At 39.8% G+C, this 19,282-nt stretch overlaps 1 protein-coding gene across 1 annotated transcript; it reads right to left on the bottom strand.

Moving 5' to 3' along the window:
* Window positions 1-1,742: 1,742 nt before the first annotated feature.
* On the bottom strand, window positions 1,743-14,402 carry LOC134648534 (uncharacterized). The gene is made up of 20 exons (XM_063503072.1): window positions 14,388-14,402; window positions 13,972-14,287; window positions 12,960-13,040; window positions 12,006-12,268; window positions 9,366-9,665; window positions 8,439-8,637; window positions 8,167-8,340; window positions 7,520-7,658; window positions 6,947-7,099; window positions 6,280-6,413; window positions 5,990-6,138; window positions 5,281-5,430; window positions 4,910-5,040; window positions 4,655-4,831; window positions 3,962-4,112; window positions 3,574-3,720; window positions 3,228-3,334; window positions 2,927-3,044; window positions 2,391-2,582; window positions 1,743-1,973 (listed from the first exon to the last, which is right to left on the bottom strand). The coding sequence occupies exons 1-20, from the start codon at window positions 14,400-14,402 to the stop codon at window positions 1,803-1,805; spliced, it is 3,267 nt and encodes a 1,088-aa protein (XP_063359142.1). The 3' UTR covers window positions 1,743-1,802.
* Window positions 14,403-19,282: the final 4,880 nt, after the last annotated feature.

The raw sequence follows: 19,282 nt of genomic DNA, 5'->3' as shown, positions 1-19,282 counted from the left end.
CATAAAAAAACAATGTTTCTTACTCATATTATTTTATTTCGACTCTATCATTCACGGTATCATCATGACTTTCAAAATAATTATCATTTGAATAACGCTTTTAGTGCCATACGTCATATTAAAAAATGCAAGTCAAGTGTAAAAATATTGGTTCAAAAACTTATTCAAAAATAATAGTACTTAGGTATATCCGACATAAGAGGTGCGGGACATATTTTTAAGTTATAGTGCACCCATACTTTTACCAGGGACCGGTCCGTTATCGCTTATAAAGGGTTTAGTATGGGTTTTGATAAGAGCTATCTTCCGCTCACCAATACAAGCAAGTTATAAAAGGATACGCTTTTAGCATATAAGCGTGCTAATTTACCTTGTTCATAAAGCAAAGCACCCATTACTTTGCATCCGATAGCGAACGATCGCCTACTTTTGTTGATTGTAAAAGATTTCCATACTGGCCACTTACAAAAGTTGGCTAAATAATAAGGGAAAGTTTTATAAAAAGCGCTAAATTATTAGGGTAGCCCTTATAAAGGGCTAGCTTTATTGTTTGGTAAGTTTTTGGTCAGGGATAGTCAAGTGAATGGGCTAGTACTTCGAAATGGTAAGTTTTTTTCTGGATTAGCCATCTTAAAGGGCATTGAAGGCTTTATCGAGGTAAGGATTGTCCGGTCTCTAATTTTCACACTTGACTGAACTTACCAACTCTATTTATTACCTCTAAAAACTGTTTACTCTTACTCGTTAGACTAGGAACCGATGCATTAATTATATGTAGGTATACCTATGTATATGCATATTAGAAGTGGTAAATTTACAATGTACCTAATGACAATGAATGCACGTAGTGGTTTAGTAGGGCGAAGGCGCAAACTCGATTTGTTGCCGGGGTGGAACGTCCTTCATGTATTTTTCAATAATTAGCTGCAAGCGCATCATCCAGCGCATGATCGCAGCGGCGATTACGTAGCTACAACAAGGAAAATATTATATATAGTGCCCGTTGAAGAATTTTACGGTGGCTGAAAGTGATCTTCAACTTACTCGTACATTTTCCTTTGACAACTGTGTCTTTTTTCTGTGGTAACCAAATGTTACTGTGTTGGAGCCCACGCCGTGGTTCTATATAATTTATTAGCAGTGTAGGCAAGCAATCGTTTATCGAATGATGAACGTACGTTACACAGTCTCTTTAAATACGCTAGCTGACAATAGGTATGCAGTCATCCCAGGTCTATGACAATGTGTACTGCTCAATACAATACCATAACATATTACATATTAGGTGGAAAGTATAAATAAAAACAAATACCGCCTTGCTGCTGGCTATCGAGGTGTTCCGCAGTTTTGCGTTGCTGCACTAAAATACCAACATTGAATGTTGTGAATTGCGACATTAAACATATTTGTATGTCTGTAAATTATAAAAGTTATTATAGGTAGAACAGCGGTTCTTAACTCTTTGAACGCTACGCCTGCGCCTACACTTGCACCATTTACTAACCCGGGGTTAACCGGTTAAACCTGGAGTTATCATGGCTACCAGTACAATTTGACATTGGGTTAACGGTTTAATCGGTTAACCCCGGGTTAGTGGGTTGGTGCAAGGTATATAACACGCCATTGTATCAACGTGTGTCGTGGTTAATATTCAACTGTCAAATTTTATTTCAAGGAGTAAATTATATTCCATAGCGCTACTCGGGAAACAAGATGTAACAAAATTGTTAAAACATAAAGCATGCACGGAATACTTTATTATAAATGTTCAGAAACATTAAGTACAATCTAAATTAACAGTGTTAAAGAAGTACAGATTTAACACATTCACATTCTAAATGAGCGCAGTCAGGTTTGTCGGTGGTCTCGCAGAGGTTGCAGCGACACTCCTGGAGCGCCGAGCCGAGCAGGTGGCACAGGGACTGCTGGGCTCCGGACAACTCACAGTTCTCGTCACTCCATTTGTAGCCAAACTGTGGTAAGAAACAACAATGTTTTGTTTTGTTAATTTTAATCCGTATAACTCATGAAAGTCATGAAACGAACATGTGAAGCGCGTGCTGATTTTCCCAAGTACCCGCTTCGACAATGCACCTTCATATTATTTAACAGATGTCAACAGCCAGATTACCAACTACATACATATTATACCCCATGCCCGCTAGTGCGGCGTCCCAGACAGTCAGGTAGAGAGCAAATAGACAAAAATGTACTAAAAGTCAGCACAAAATAGTCTATCCACGAGAATTGCTACTACCTAAGAGAGGGGTACTTTACTCGCAATCAAAGAAGTGTCCATGACACTGCAGCTGGGTTTGGACAGCTGGGAATCTGCGCTAGAAACAACGTGGTCGCGTTGTTGGTGTAAGTGTGTTATCATTGGCACTCACAGAAGTAGCCATAGCCTTGCAGTGGGCTCGACGAGCCTTGGGCTTGGCGAGCTGTGCGAGCAGCGCCCAGGCGCGGGCACAGCGGCGGTCCCACCGCAGCGCCTGCTCGGCGCAGGCCGCCGCGCACGCCGACATAGCTACCTCGGCGTCCGCGTCGCCGGCGCCGCCGAGTTTCCCAGCCGCAACTTGGCGCTGTAACATATCGTGCCCTTAGTTAGTACAGTCACGGACTTTCATTCTTGAGCCATTAAGGATCATTGGACATTTCATACCTTTAGTATTGATAACCAATTTAGCTTGAACCGTAAATGGATCAACAATTAAAGTCTGTGACGTACCTATCGACGTGATTTGACATAAAGTTGGGAAATAACTCCGGGATCCAACATTTAATTAGATCTGCAGCCGACTGTTTAAACTGTATTTCAGAACGAGTTATAACTCGTCCTTCGGATCGCCGAAAACCCTGCAACTCGTGGCCCGGTCGCACACTCAAGAAACGGAGGACAGGTTATACCTAATGCTTGTTTTTATACCATGAGCCAGTCGTCGGCGAGGGCCATCCAGGCGTAGGCGCTGGGTTGCCGGCGCAGCAGGTCCACGAGCACGCTGCGTGCTCGCTGCGGCTCTCGGCCCGGTAGTGCGCTCAGTATACTGCAAGCATAGTAGATACTTATTGACGGATGATTAGGTATTAGAGAGATTACAGGCATAAATCTAAAACAGATTACAGATACTTATCTGTACATACCTTTGCATAGGTATGCAATATCATTAAAATTGTAGGTCCAAAACTGTTTTTTTTGGGGATAATTGTTAATGAATTTGTGTACCAACCTGTATGAGTTTACACAGTTGCCAGCTTTCTCGAAAGATGTAAAAGCTGCGTTGTGATTTTTCTTTTTTTTCAAGCATTCCGCTTGTAAACTGTGCAAATAGTTAACCTGTAAATAAATATCATAAATAAGTATCATATATAATTTATTCAGTGTTTTGGTCGGCGCCGCGTAATCTTCTTCCACTATTTTTTTCTAGAAGGAACTGATTTAGGTTTTTGTACGCCTTAACGTACCTACTATAATATATATACAAAAATATAACTATGCCAAACGGTTGGACAAACAATAACTTACACTCCCTGTGGCTCCAGAATCTACAACAACAGAGTGAACTGAAGATTAACCTCTCCAAAAGAATCAAATCCTTCTTTGAGAAGACAGAGCGCGTTGTCGATGTCACCGCGCAGTCGGCAGGCCAGCGTCACGAGGTGCGAGTACGCCGGCGTCACGCCCTGACTTGACAGCGCTCGTGCCAAGCATACTTCTGCCAGCTGTTGCAGATAAATACAGTCAGCAGAGGAAGTTGTTAAGCGGGCGAGGTGTTCAAAATTACCATGACGCGGTTATGTTCTCTTAACAATAAAGTCGCGTCAAGATCATTTTGTACACCCCGCCCGCTTAGCAACTATTGCTGCTGACTGTTCAAAGAAAGAATAATTTAACTAAAAATTGTCTCTCGGAGAAAGATTCAGTCCATACATATTTCCATATGAAATTGACACATATAAATACCGGCATTGTACGTAATCTCAATAAGAGATCAGCGGCCTCTAGGAATTGATTCGTGGCAGGCAGAAGAGGTGTGGAATACCACCAGTCGCCAAGTTCCTTCTCCCAGCCTCGCTCAGGTGCTAGGTCCACTGCCAGGTTTTCAGTTCGAGTCCTTCAATTGAACAAATAAGATAAAGTAAATGTTCAGTGCATAAAATACCAATGGTCTAATAAACTAAAAATTAAAATAATAAACTTTCTTAAAAAGAAAAGTAGAAGCTTAGTCACGTTCATGATGTAGGAAAATTACAAACGGTTAAATAACTATTGTTTTACAAGGGGGCAAAGTTGTTGTTTAACCTCTCGAGCTACCAGATTGATACCAGACTCCAGAGCAAGTGAAAGATTCTATTATATTCTCTCTATTTATTCTTTGTTCGAAAATTTTAATCTTTAGCTTTGCGAGGGTTAAACAAATTTTGCCACCGAGTGAAACAAAAAAAAATCACCACACCAGCGCAAGGAAAATGCTAACTGTAAAATATCAAACAAAATCAAAGCAAATTGAAATGAATGTTATTAAATATTTATCATTCAAAATTTTCATTGATTACTTTGCCCAACATGTGGATACAATGCAACTTTCTCATCAGTTTTTGAACAGTCATGAGAACCTTATACCAGCTGGTATGGTGAAAAATACATAATGCTTACTCTTTCACAAAATACTGGATTTTATCGGCCATGAGGAACTCCTGGCGCTCGACATAGAAAGCCTGCGCTATGACCCAACCGGAAGTCCAGAATGGATATAATGCTAAAATTGCCGTGAAAAACAACTCTGCTGATTCCGGATCCTCTTGGTGCAACATGGAACCTTTCGAGAGTAGCCTGCAAATATAGCCAATTTATATTTTATATACATCTACCCGAGAAGACGGATAAAAGCAGATATTTCTAATGTCTTACGTTAGCGGGTGCCGAGGGTTCAGTAGCAACGCCTCATTGATGCACACTCTGGCGAGGTCAATGTCCTCATCCATCATGCAAGTGGCCAGTTCCCGCCAGCTGTTCGCATTGTTTTGATTCTCGGTCACCAACTATCATTAAGGAAGACATTGTCATAATGATTACATAAACAATGAAGGTAATAAGTAAGACGTCGTCGAATTTGATGAGTCATCATTGAAAAAAAATCTACGATCACTCCTGGGGATTCCATTTCATTCCAAGGATTGGAATCACCGGTATTCCTAATTCTTAAAATTCTCTTGTTTCCTTGAAAACTGATTTCCCAATGATTTATAGGATTGTACCTATTAAATGTACATAATTCATACTTGCAAATACAGCTCTATGGCATGTGGGATGTCTTGCAGCTGGCGGGCGTGCCTCGCGGCCCGCAGAGTGTGGTCCTGCTCTGACTCGCTGGCAACCAGAGCCTTGGAGGCCTCGCGTACTAGGCATGAGTGCGCCATCATTACCATCTCCTGCCCAATAACAGTAATAGACAGTAATAGTACACAAATCGCATCATTGAAGCAGGGATCTTCGGTATACAGTTCTATAGGTCTAATTACCACTTATCTCAGGCGGCTGGTATAAAGAAGTTGCGCGGTGACTTTATATTTAGTACAATTATAAATTTTGGGAGTATAACTTAAACCTAGTTTATATACCTAATAGGTACTTTTTTACTTGCTTAACATAATACAAATCAGCTTCATGCAGTCAAGCCTTTAACAAGTCCGTAGCTGACCATAATATCTTCTTGACGACGGCTCAATTAAACAGTAGATATATAGTAGTCTGATTCAGATATTTGTGCCTTTCCATTAGATAAGGGTCCTCATGCTTCATCTGCAATAAGGACTTTTTTTATCAGAATTTCTATTGGAATTTGGAAACTTCTTTATTGCACTTGAAACATAAGGACCCTTCTATTTATGGAAATCCACATTTAAAGCTCGTTACAAAATAGCCAGACGAAGAAATGAATAATATCGGAAACGTTGCGTTCAGCACAGGTTGAACTTTCAGAACACGTACTTCAAAAGTGTTGTCAGAGTACACGAAATCCTGCACGACGAAGTTGTTGTTGACGTAGATGGCCGCTTCCTGCCAGAATGAGGTGGACAACTCGATACGCGTGCGCGTTTTACTTAGCTGGCGGTTGAAAGAGCAGAATTCTGTTATTCCTAGAAATAAATTACAAATTGGCTATATCATTAGTATATTATTTGTGAGAGAACTATGGAACATAATCTTACATGTGTGATCGTCATTTAAATATTTTAAAGTACATAGCTTGGGTGAATCGACTAATGTTCCTAGCATACCGAAGTGAGGTAGCCCGCGCAGAACTTCAGCACCGCTGGTTACAGTGTCGCGCCACTGCTTGTTCTGCTGCCCGCGGCCGATACATGTAGGCATCGTGTCTGCCTTCTCACCGAGCATCTTGTCGATTTTTGACCTTAAGTGAAAGTTTTTGTATTATCATTATCAGCTTGTAGGATACAAGAACATTGTTCCCTTCTGTTTCTTAAATGATATCCCTAAAAAAGTTATAATAATATCTTTGTGGTAGCACATATTCGAGGTTAGAAAAGCAAGTTTTAGGGTTGGTTGTACCAAACTGTTTGTCACCGTTAAAGCGTTCTCAAAATTTTATTGTAAGGGATATTTTGCAGTTCACTGTTAGGTGACGTTGATCAGTCCGCTAATAGTGCTTGGTGAAAATAGCCCTTAGGGTCTTTAATTACTCCTCAACTTTCATAAAAGTGGAACATTTACGAGTACATAAAAGGTTAATTAGATCTAAGCGTACACAATATTTGATATTGAGGATCATGTTAATGATGATGAATGATGATAAATAAACCTGCGTTAAAAAGCTGTAGGTATATTTACCCAGGTTACTTTCTCAATCTTGTAAAATAGGTGCTTGTAGCAAATAACATTTATCAATATAATAACAGGGATTATGTGCAGAAAGATTGTGCTCACTCAGGAATGAAGGGCGGTATAATCGCCTTGAACAAGGGCCTGGCCAGCGTCACCTCGACGATCATGAACGCGGGGCAATCATCGGCTCCCGTCGGCAGCAGCTGCGGTATTGTATCATCCGTAACCGCACTTCCAGAAGTCGCCGCTGTTTCTCTGGTATAATTAAAATACATAATTTATCAAAGAGGTGAATCTGCAGTGTTCTAGTAAATGTGATTTAGGGAAAACACTTGGTTTAATATCTTCACATAAAATATTTATATTACTATGCTAGAAAGTATTCGATTCTTATCAATTAAAACTAAATGTAAGTATGAACTACTGTGATTCATAGAACAATTTTAGATGTTGTAATTTAGGTAACATCTAAATTATGATAATGTCTTCGATGAATTTTAGGAATATTTGTTTAAGAATTGTCTCGCTACGTAAAAAAAAAACCTTTGCGTGCCTCTGTAAAAGCAGTGTCATATAAGTGAACAAGAGAGCAAGTAATTTTTTTGTTAGCAGTTCGAGTCCCAAGCAAGCGAAATATTCTATTAAGTATTTTAATTGTAAATAGTTCATACTAACTTGATTGCTTGATTCGCGGAGCCCGCCGTAGAGCGTGGTGTCCTTTCGTTGGAGTTCAAGAACGGTTCGCAACCGCATTTTGCCAACATCACAAAGCTGTTTAACCATAGTAGAGGAACCGCCAGGCGTACGGTGGTCTCTTGCAATAACCAGAAAAAACAATCATAATAATGTAAGACATTAACAACATATTAAAATATTATGAAATCTGTATTCATGAAAAGTGCCAAGTTGTGATTAAAATTTAGCCCATTTACTTAGCCAAGCCAGTTACTTAGCCAAAATGACAAAAAGGGAACCCTTAGGCACAGTGTCGTCATTTTCGTCTGTCCGTAAGTCACAGTCAAAATCACAAAAAATTAAATTTGGAACCAGGTCTATTTTGATAGCCGCTCCGCTCCGCTACTAAGTATAAAGGTAAAAGTTAAAAAAAAGAGGACAACAGGGGACAACCGCTTCTCTATTCAAACGCAGTCCCCATTTTCCTCTCTGACATTCCATACCGCTCCGTTTAGTTTTTAAATATGATCATGAATATACTGTTAACATCTTTCGCGTTCCTCATGAGCACGTTGTGTAGGTACTTATCAGCTTAAAATACGCATTAAAATGATGCAGTTTAAAAATACGTTTGTAGTTTGAAATACCTCCAGGGTATAGGAGTTTGGATAAATCCAGAAAGCCCATGAAGCGGAAACCGCCCTCCTCGTTGGTCATGTGAAATTCCACCGGCCACTGGTACTGGCGCAGGTGGTCATTGAGGAGACGCACCTCACCTGCCAACACCAGGCTACGGTGGAATGAAGCCCAAACCACGGCATCTGGAAGGAAGTTATAACAATTTAAGGTGTTACCTACATACCTACATATCAGTACTGAGGAAAACGAGTGGAGACAGTGATCTCAATGTATTACTTACTACTTTGGTTCTCCTGATTCAAGTAATAATTTAAATTAATGTTTTCATTGTTCTGCACATCATCCAGGCTGGAACATATTTTTTCATCACATTTCCTAAAAGAATCTTCGTACGAAATGCTTTCCCATTTGGGGTAAAAACTGTTAATTGAAAATCTTTTCGGATATGGAGTGCTCTTGAACGTTCCGATACCCGAAGCCTGGAATTGTTTTATAGGTAGTATAAAAAATCTTGTACTTCTCTTATAATGAATAGTGTATCCCATTAAGGTAACGAGTAACCATTTATGGCTGTTAACATTGTGTGATAGGGACAACATTAATAATGAATAAAACACTATTAAATACTATCGTGGTGTACCTGTCATACGATGTTACATATTACGTTTATAGCATTAAGGACACTTATTAGTCCCCGGCAAGCTCGGCGGAATTTCACCTTCTCATACAAACGGAGTTTCGACCTAATTTTAAAACTACGTGTTGGATTGTAATGAAACTTTGCACGTACAATGACATGAGGTATATCTAGGTCTTAATTAGTTTATATAGCTCCAGTTTATAAAACAAACGAAATAGAGCAAAAACAAGTTTTGTATTTTTTTAAGTATGGTATCTGAAGCTACATAAATTACTGACATATAGATATACCTTATTGAAAAGTATGGAAATAATCCTCAAAATAAACATGAATAAAACTCTAGATTCTAGTCAGGACAAAAGAAGATATTTTCTAACACAAGACATTGTCAACGTGATCGAACATCATAGACAACCAAGGCGGGAGGATACATACCAGCTCCTCCACCCTTAGCTGAAGAACCGGAAGACATAAATAAACATTATTAACTAAAATCAATATACTGCTCCTAAGTTATACATAAATAACAACAAACAGAAACAAACATTAAACCTTATAATTTACAACCTTCCGGGGTCTCAGGACACGATCCCCTAAGCCTTCGACCTCAACTGCCGGTGGTGACAATTCTGTTGCTTCCACCGTCACTGTAGGTGTGGGCTCTCCGACCTCTGCCAGCGGCACTTCCCTCTCCACGAGCTGTTGCGGCAGCTCTCCTACATCTACCTGCGCTTCCCCATCCGTCGCGTCTTGCCACTCGTCCGCGGGGTCATCGTCTATCAATTGGAATGGCGTAGAAGAGACGGGTGACGAATTTGCTACCTCGCGCTCGAGGTTTACATCTGGGCTACTAACGTAACGCCTCAACTGGTCAACATGTCGTTTACAAACTAAATTATTTATATCTAATTTAACTAAATACATCCGGTTACCTATCTTCTCTAATATTTTACCCTTATGCCACACGGGTTTCCTATTAACATATGAGCGACACCATACAAAATCATCCACAGCAAATATCCTAGAACCATCACTAGTTTGTATAATTTTCTCTAAGTCATCAGATTGTTTTTTACACGGTGGATGTAACAAGTCTAACCTACAACGTAAGTCACGGCCCATCATCAACCGCGCAGGGGACGCGCCGGTCGAGCAATGTACGGTATTTCGATACTCAAACAGATATTCTTGAAGCTTTTCATTAATTTTATGTTTACACGTTTGAGTATCTAAGATAGCATTGATCATTTTTTTACATGTTTTAACGCTATTCTCCGCTTGTCCGTTGCTGCACGGATGATAAATTGGCGAAGTAAGATACGAGATACCATTAAATTTACAGCAATCAATAAATTCTTGAGAGGCTATTTTGACGTCATTATCGGACACAATCGTTTCAGGGAGGCCGAACCTAGAACACAACTCGTTTAATTTTATAAGCAAGTGTTTGGTAGTTGTACCACTCGACATATCAATACACTCTAGCCATTTGCTATAAGCGTCAATGACTACTAAATAGGTTGATTGTGCGACCGTCATGTAGTCAATATGTATCCTAGTCCACGGTCCCGCGGGTCGCGGCCAGGGTTTAGGTACGGCGCGCGGCGGCGCAGGTCGCAGCGCCACGCACACGCGGCAAGCGCCTACTGCCTGCTCGATGTCGCGGTCGACGCCAGGCCACCATAACCGAGAACGAGCAACGCTCTTGGTTTTAACGATGCCTTGGTGAGACCGGTGGAGTTCTTTTAAAATATCATTTCTGTACTTAGCGGGTATTACTACTCGATGCCCTCTAAGTAAACAACCATCGATTAACTCCAGATCTGTTTTACATAAGAAGTAAGGTAAGATATTCTTGCATACAATTTTACGTGGCCAGCCATCATTCACATATTTAACTACGGTTTTAAGCACGGAATCTTTTGACGTCGCTTCGCGAATGTCTTTGTAAGTGACCGGCAATCCTTCTAATTGAAGTGAATGCAAGGCGGGTGAACAATGCTCTAACTCGTCTCGAGAAACCTCTTGAGGTACCTACCTACCCTATTATAAGTAAAAAGTTTCAGAGCAAATTAGCTACTCGTTTTACAATGAAAGCGTAATTAAGTTTGTAATAAGGGGAACCGAGCTTGCCGGGGACCCTTATGTCTCGACAAATTCGAAAGAGTTTCGAAGAACTAGAAAGAAGGGGTTGGTCTCGGACTGTCTAGAACACAAAATGACTAGTGTAATATTTTGCCTATATCCCTTTTAGTCTACATCGCAAACGGTCTAGAACACAAAATGACTACAATTATTTAGACCTTTATTTACCTACATTTCGTCGGTTTATCTTTACGTTAGCGATGTCGACGGAGCTCCTATTTCTGTGCGGTTTGGCCTTCGGCCATTTGAAGATACCTAACGAACCTAACCTACCTATATGTGGTCATTTTGTGTTCTAGACCGTTTGCGATGTAGACTAAAAGAGATATAGGCAAAATATTACACTAGTCATTTTGTGTTCTAGACAGTCCGAGATCAAAGCGAAAGAAGTATATAGGACCTAGGTAACATAAATAGATTTCGTAAAGGTAAAAACGGGGTAGGTATTGTTTTTGTAAACGTCCAATCACCTACTCATTAACCACATTCTAATAATATACCAGTGTCTTTTTGATATTATTGTAATATGTATATCTTATTTACCGAGCGAAGCGAAGGTCTCCGTTACAACTAGGGGGTCAAAATGCTTTCGTATTTCGTGTGTTTCGTATGTTACGTATGATCTATAGCTAGCATTTCTTAATCGATTCTCGTAATATTTTGTGAGCAGGTTCGATAATTATATAGTTGGTTTTTATCGGACTGTTTTTGGAAGTTATTTAAAATCCGCCATTGCTCACAGAGCCACTAGTCTATACATTAGTTGCTATTAGCTTTCACTTATCTTAATTGATATATATATGTATTTGTATCCTGGATCTAGAGTATTTTGATTTGATCCACTTCCCGGTGTTTGATTGAATAGATATATAGTCTAGTATATTTCAGTAATTTTGATTACATTTTTATAATATGCCAACGTGGAGCTGATCTAATGATGCAGTCGGAAGGGTACGATAGGAACTCTTCTTGATGAGAAAAGGAACAATAATTCGGTAAATAACTGTAGAAAGGTCTCGAGGAGGAATTGATAGGTGTACAGGACATTGACTAGTTACTTACGGATTCATTACTTAATCGTATTTTAGAGGCAGCAACATACTCGAACGATGTATGATGTGTATTAATAAGATTATAAGCAGCGACGACTGTCATTTTCAAAACGTTGGCAGCGTCCAGGATCTCGTGGTGGAGCTTGTTTTCAGGGTTTCGGACCATTTCGAGCTCTATACTGATCAAGGGTAAGTTATCCCAGCTCTTCAGCTGCAGAACAGTCGGCTCGATCATTGGCTCCATGCGTTTTGAAATTCGCATGCAAGTGTCACCTGATAATTTCATACAAAACGATGATCGGTCTCTCTCTTTAGAAAAACCGGACAAGAGCGAGTCGGACTCGCTCATCGAGGGTTCCGTACAAATTTATATTTTTTACAAATTTATAGTTTTCAGATTTTTCCCTGTAGGTACTTGTAATGTAATACGAATATTACTTCCCAAATTTAATAGCTCTAGGTCAAGGAGAAGTACCCTATAAATTTTGATTCCATTGAGAGTGTCGAAATATACGTTTTTTGCATGGACCTAGAGTAATAAACGTTTTTTGCGGCATAAACCGACGTATCTTTTTTGCCTTAACTTAGTAGTTTGATTTTTTCGCAGCTTCAAGGGACTGTAGACCTGAGTGTATATGGTTTTAATTTCAACTCGATACCTTCACTAGTTCCCGAGATAAAGGGTCCTGACAGACAGACAGACGGCGACGGACGGACGGACAACAAAGTGATCCTATAAGGACTCCGTTTTTTCGTTTTGAGGTACGGAACCCTAAAAAAAGCAAGATGAGCTTATAGGGAAGTAAGCTTTAAAAACTTGGCTTAAAATGTAGCTTAAAAAAGATAATGGGAGAGGTTTAGTATCACTACCTACATCGAATAGGTATCGGACATTCGTAGCCAGGAGTTTGCTACGAATGTCGTCTACAATCGATTATTGGCAACATATTCTGATGAAACTTACCTTGAAACAGCGGTAGGATATCTATGTTGCAGCAACTTGGACATGGCACACGTTTCGATTGATCAGCGATCTGAATTTTAACTGGAATAATAGACAGGAGCCGGTGGGAATAAGCTTAACAAGTTACATATACATAAAACAAATCAGTAGAATTTATGAACGGTTCACACGGCTTGGGTATAATGAATGGCACAACTGTAATTTTGATACAATATATAACTAACACGTAGATTAGCTTGTACCTACTTATATTAAAATAATATTGGTCATTGGTGACCCATAGCCCAGCCATACCTAGCCACGATGTGTGAAATAAACTACACTAGGGCAAACTAAGCAAGACAGGGTCTTCTCCGCTGCTCGTATGTACCGGTCTCATTAGACATAACATAAGACGACCGGTCTGGCCTAGTGGCTGTGACCCTGCCTGTGAAAACGATGGTCCTGGGTTCGAATCCCGGTAAGGGCATTTATTTGTGTGATGAACACAAATATTTGCTCCCGAGTCATGGGTGTATTATCTATATGTATAAGTAGGTATGTATATCGTCGCCTGGCACCCATAGTACAAGCTTTGCTTAGTTCGGGGCTAGGTTGATCTATTCTGTGTAAGATGTCCCCTAAAAAAACCGGCGAAGTGCGAGTCGGACTCGCGCACGGAGGGTTCCGCACCATCAAAAAAAAAATAGAGCAAAACAAGCAAAAATCCAAGTACTGACCCCGCCCGACGTTGCTTAACTTTGGTCAAAAATCACGTTTGTTGTATGGGAGCCCCACTTAAATCTTAATTTTATTCTGTTTTTAGTATTTGTTGTTATAGCGGCAACAGAAATACATCATCTGTGAAAATTTCAACTGTCTAGCTATCACGGTTCGTGAGATACAGCCTGGTGACAGACGGACGGACGGACGGACGGACGGACAACGGAGTCTTAGTAATAGGGTCCCGTTTTTACCCTTTGGGTACGGAACCCGAAATAAACACAAGATAGTGACAACTCACTGGACGTACCAATTAATGGGTTATCGGCAAATAGACACATTTTCGCGTAGTCTGAAGGGTCAAAGCTCATGTTACCACTAATATCTAGACTATTGAACAGATCCTCCACTTCAGGATCTCTTGCTCCTATCGGCATAATCGACTCGCTGATCAGAATCTGGTCAAAAAACGTAACTGTGACGCAGTGAGGTACGCGGTCGAGGCTCGTAAGTCGAAGGTTTCTAATGCGAACTTTTAGTTCATCCAGCGGCGGCAGCACGATTTCTTGTTTTTTTCCTTGAATTTCGGAAGAATGTGACTTGGATTTGAGAGTAACTTGTGAACCCTGTAACAGTTGACATGGTTATATGGTAAAGTATATATTTCGCTGTAAACTTAGAAATAGTGGCGTATATTTCACATAAGTATTTAGTACATATACTTACCTTTCCCTTTTTCATTTTAATTTACTTTAAAATATCTAATTTCCGTAACTTATTTCAGAACTGTCATTTATACTAAGTATTTATGTCAAAATGACAATTGGTTGTGAAATTAAAATGTCAGAACCGGGTTCAAAACTATTTCATGCCCATATAGATGGTAGGATTGCCGTCTCAAAGAGTAAAGCGGCAATTAAGTACACTTCGTCGTTACATGCAGCATGCGGCGACCGCAAAATTGTAAAGAACACGTTAGTCGGTTGCATTCGGCGATCGACAGCTGCCAACGCTTATAAGGTGACCGAAGCAGTGTAAATACGACATCTGTCCGCCTTATTAGGTCACCGACAGCGGCGACCGCAGATCATTTGATAAAGTGAAACCTCTATGCAAATGTACTCATTATATCGTTGGCATTGGCCACTTATATTTGAAGTTGTCACAAATAACAAACGTCAGACGTGCATGCTTATATTATTATATAAATAAAATTCGGGTGTCTGTCGGTAGCAGTTTCTCATGATTATTTTTATGTGAAGATTTTATTAATATTTCCTGTATTATTAAGCAAACTAATAAACTAGCTTTCCTAAGCACAAGCTTTGACATCGCGACAGCTCTCAGAGATCTGATGGATGACTTTGTAGTTCAGCCGCCGCCACTGACCATCCAGCCTCTAGACTCAACTTAGGCCAATTCTTTCATGAAACCGATGCTGCCAAAAATACAGGGGTGCGGGGGACGAGGTGAGCGAGTCCCGTGCCGTGATTGGTCCGTTCAAACACACGTGGGCGTCAGACAGAAATATCTGCCGGGCGCTAGTGATGTGACACGTTGAATAATAACATTGTCAATCACGGTCAATAATGTAATAACAGTAATAATATGCAAGCATGTTTTGAATGCTATGTTGATTCGTTCGTTCGAAAACATTAACCCATAACGTTGTGGTTTCGTTAGCAGGTGTATCTGCTTTATATAATTAATTTAAAAATAAGCTATTGGTAAAAAGGCGTCTTATGGGATTTAGAGAAGCGCGAGACGAGACGAGATGCGGATGCGGATATTCGCAACATCCCTGCTTGGAAGCACTTCATTCACGCAGCTCGCCCTTCGGCCTCGCTTTAAATTACTGAGGGTTGCACGCTTGGAAGTCGGGGTGAAGGTTTCGGGCCTTCGGCGGGTCAGCCTTCGGCCTCGCAGCCTGATATTCGCTCTTCGGGTTCGCTTAACCTACTTGGAAATTTTCCTTTGCCCGTGTCCGCCGCCATTTTGAGTGTTAATACAAAATAATTCACATACTAATCTTGGGCCCCCAAGCTCGCCGCATGCCAAATCTCAACGCGCTCAGACCAACTTGAAAAAAAAAATCATATCATAATCATAATCATAATTCTTTATTGCAACCATGGTATTACAAGGTGTTCTTATGTTAGTTAGTACATTTTGAAACTTTTTAAATGCAATTTGTGTTGTCTCGGGCCCTCTATGGCATTTGGTCGAGCACCCCCCACCTATCTCTCACCTTTGAAGCTTTTCATAAAAAATAAGTGGCCATTTTTACCGCCATATTGGTTTTATTAAAAAAAAATCCATAGGAATACAGCTAGGTGACCCCGAGTTTTCGTGACCAAAATTTTAGCGCGCTGGGAGCATTTTGAAAAATGATCGCCATTTTGAATCCGCCATTTTGAAAAAATAATGGCGGCTTCAGAAACTGTCAGCGTCTCTCTATGACATTTGGTCGAGCATCTCCCACGTATCTGTCACCGTTTAGTGACCAAAAGTCGGATAATCCGGTAGACCAAAAGTCGGATTTTTCTGGAAGTCACCAAACCACCCCCTCTATACGACCGTATCAAAGTCAAATACCCCAGGAACCCCCTTCTGGGAGAGCAATTATGTCAATTAATCAGTCGGGTTGCGGCTTTATATACAGGGTGGATTTTCTTTTTGGCTCAGTGAGGGCAGCTACCAGATCCCGTACTGCTACGAGAAAACGGTCTTAGGAGACCTTCCCTCGATTTCAAATTAGATCCCATTCCTATTGAGGATCAAAAGCTTGTATGGAAGCAAAAAAAATTCCGGCTAGAAAAGCCACAAATCGAGGAAAACTTTTCCCATAATATTTGAATGAAAATGAAAACTTTTATTTTTCACATGCTACTTTTGTATGCCAATCGATTCCATTCCTATCCAGTATCAATAGTTTCCTAGGGGTCGACTTACGGTAATGTACTAAAAAGCCACAAATTAATAAAAACTTTTTCCATACATTTACTATGGAGAAAATGTGAAATTTTATTCACAATTTTCTACCTCGCCCATCATTCGTACAGCAATGTCTTCATACAGTATTATGGGTCTTAAATGTAACAGGACAGGACTGATTGGCCAAATATTATGGGAAAAGTTTTCCTCGATTTGTGGCTTTTCTAGCCGGAAATTTTTTTTTGCTTCCATACAAGCTTTTGATCCTCAATAGGAATGGGATCGATTGGCATAAAAAAAAAGTTTGTCAAAAATGACCTTTTTCTCGTATCCTGTATGTTCTTTCCAAAATCTGTAAATGCCAATCTTCATTAATTTGAAATCGAGGGAAGGTCTCTTAAGACCGTTTTCTCGTAGCAGTACGGGATCTGGTAGCTGCCCTCACTGAGCCAAAAAGAAAATCCACCTATCCTACTATAGTAGGTATACCCACCCATTAAAAACACCCTGTATAATTCTATTAAGAGTTATTACATGGTTTAAATCAAATATTTATTTGTTATTATGTAAATGAAATGTTATTTAACACAATCTAACTAAATGAAGTTTAAATTATTTGGCCGAATGTTCAAGTATCATTGCCATGTTGGCAGTCGTACACAGAAAAAAAGCAAAAATTAAAAAGTTAAACCGACGCGCACTATTCTCAACAAAAATGGCATCAAAATAATGCATTTTAAATAGCAACCGTGTGTTTTTGTATAAAATTGGTCTTGTGATTAATTTAAATTTGCAATGTTTTTATAATCGCTAAAAGTAATACGAGTACCTATGTAGTGCTGAATTGACAATATCGTTTATGTTCAAGGGAAAATTGGTACCTGACCGTAAGTGTAATTCTCATATTATTTATTTGTTTTATAGTGAATTTTTCGCAAATACCTATGCGATTTGAATTGAATTACCTTGTCAATAGTAAACAATCACATTCTATGGATATGGACATCACTAGTTTGGGCTTAGGAATGTCACGTAATAAAAGACAAGAAAGGATGTATACGGATGCAGCGCGATAGAAAGAGACTTTCTTAAAAGACGTCATCGAGTTTCAAGCGCTGTCAAATTTGATGAGACGCTTAAATTAAAATATTTTTTATCCATTTCTCTAAAAAATCGGCTTACCTGTGAAATGAAATGCCATTTTTTGTACACCAGAGTTTTTAGTGTTCTTGCCACACAATTTGACACAACAATAATGCATTTTTGATAGCAAAAACTTCTTCGAGCTACCGAAGTTTCTAGACCGAGCCCGGTCCGCCGACTGAAGTAAGCGGTGTAGGCGTGACTCGAAGATGGAGTAACGCTACCGTATGTGTGGCAGAGGGGGTAGCGCGACTATGCTATGTCTAGAGGCTGGATGGTCAGTGGCCGCCGCATTCTGCCACCGCATTAGGCGGACAGACTAGTGTAAAGACGACGTTCGTTGAACGAATCCATTCAAGAGTCATGCGGTCGCCGTAGTAGGCGGACAGACTAATGTGAAGACGACGTTTGTTGGCCTAAGTAGTTTAAAATGAATTCGGCGACCGCATTAGGTGAACGACGCAGTGTAATTGCCGCTTTAAGTAAGTATGATATAGAACTGGATATAGATGGTCAAGCAGATCTTGTCAGTAGAAAAAGGCGGCAAATTTGAAAAATGTAGGTGCGAAGGGATATCGTCCCATAGAAAATTTGAATTTCGCGCCTTTTTTACTGACAAGAATTGCTTGACCAGACGGTCTAGCATGAGTTGCGTTCTCGCGCGCGACTCCATACTTGAAGTCGCGCCAGATGTATGGAGTCGCGCGCGAGAATGCAATTCATGCTAGACCGCCTGCTTTAATTCGTTCTCTTTGCTTATAGGGACTGTACCAAAAAATACAATACTGGGACTGTACGCGCTGGAGAGGTCTACACTGAGGTACCAAAACGGAAGGATTATGTTTATAACATATCGTTGAACTTTCCATTCTGAGACTTAGTTAATTCTTTTAGCTTTTAACCTCTTCTCTGTGTATTTATTGCTCAACGGAAATACCTAAGCCCTTTCTGTGCTCATATTCTACAAAATTTAGTTTTTACAACGTACGTTGTAGTTTTATTTTTCTCTTGCATTCGAGAGCCTGGCGCCTTTACACATTTTATTGTGGCATTTATTTGTTCGGTCCACCTAGGGTTTGCAATCCGGATCCGAAATGTATGAAATTATCCGGATCTGGATCCGGATCCGCGGATATTCCCATACATTTCGGATCCATCATGCAAACCCTAGGTCCACCTCGTGGATCTCGCCACAGCATAACAATTACCGATTACGCTCTTTTTGAACTGTCCTGCCTTGTTTATTACTATCTATGACTGTATTAGGTATGTTAAAAACAATGTTGTGATTTTTTTTACATGTATTTATTATCTAAATGTAGGTATATATCAATTCTTAATCCAATTTATCCAAATGCATAATAGTAGGTATCTTTAGATAAAAAAATATAACAATTAACAATCAATTCTTAAAATTAAAATAAATTAATCTTATAGTTAATTAAATGTTAAATAAGTCATGTATTTGTGTAATAAATAATAATTAATAATAAAAATGATTCATTAACGTAGCCCACACTGTTAACTGACAGTTCGTAAACCTT

The sequence above is a fragment of the Cydia amplana genome, chromosome 1, assembly GCF_948474715.1.
Source record: "Cydia amplana chromosome 1, ilCydAmpl1.1, whole genome shotgun sequence".
In the NCBI taxonomy this organism is placed as follows: Eukaryota; Metazoa; Arthropoda; class Insecta; order Lepidoptera; family Tortricidae; genus Cydia; species Cydia amplana.
The sequence above is the reverse complement of the archived record's forward strand: the minus strand, read 5'-3'. Positions and strand labels throughout refer to the sequence as shown.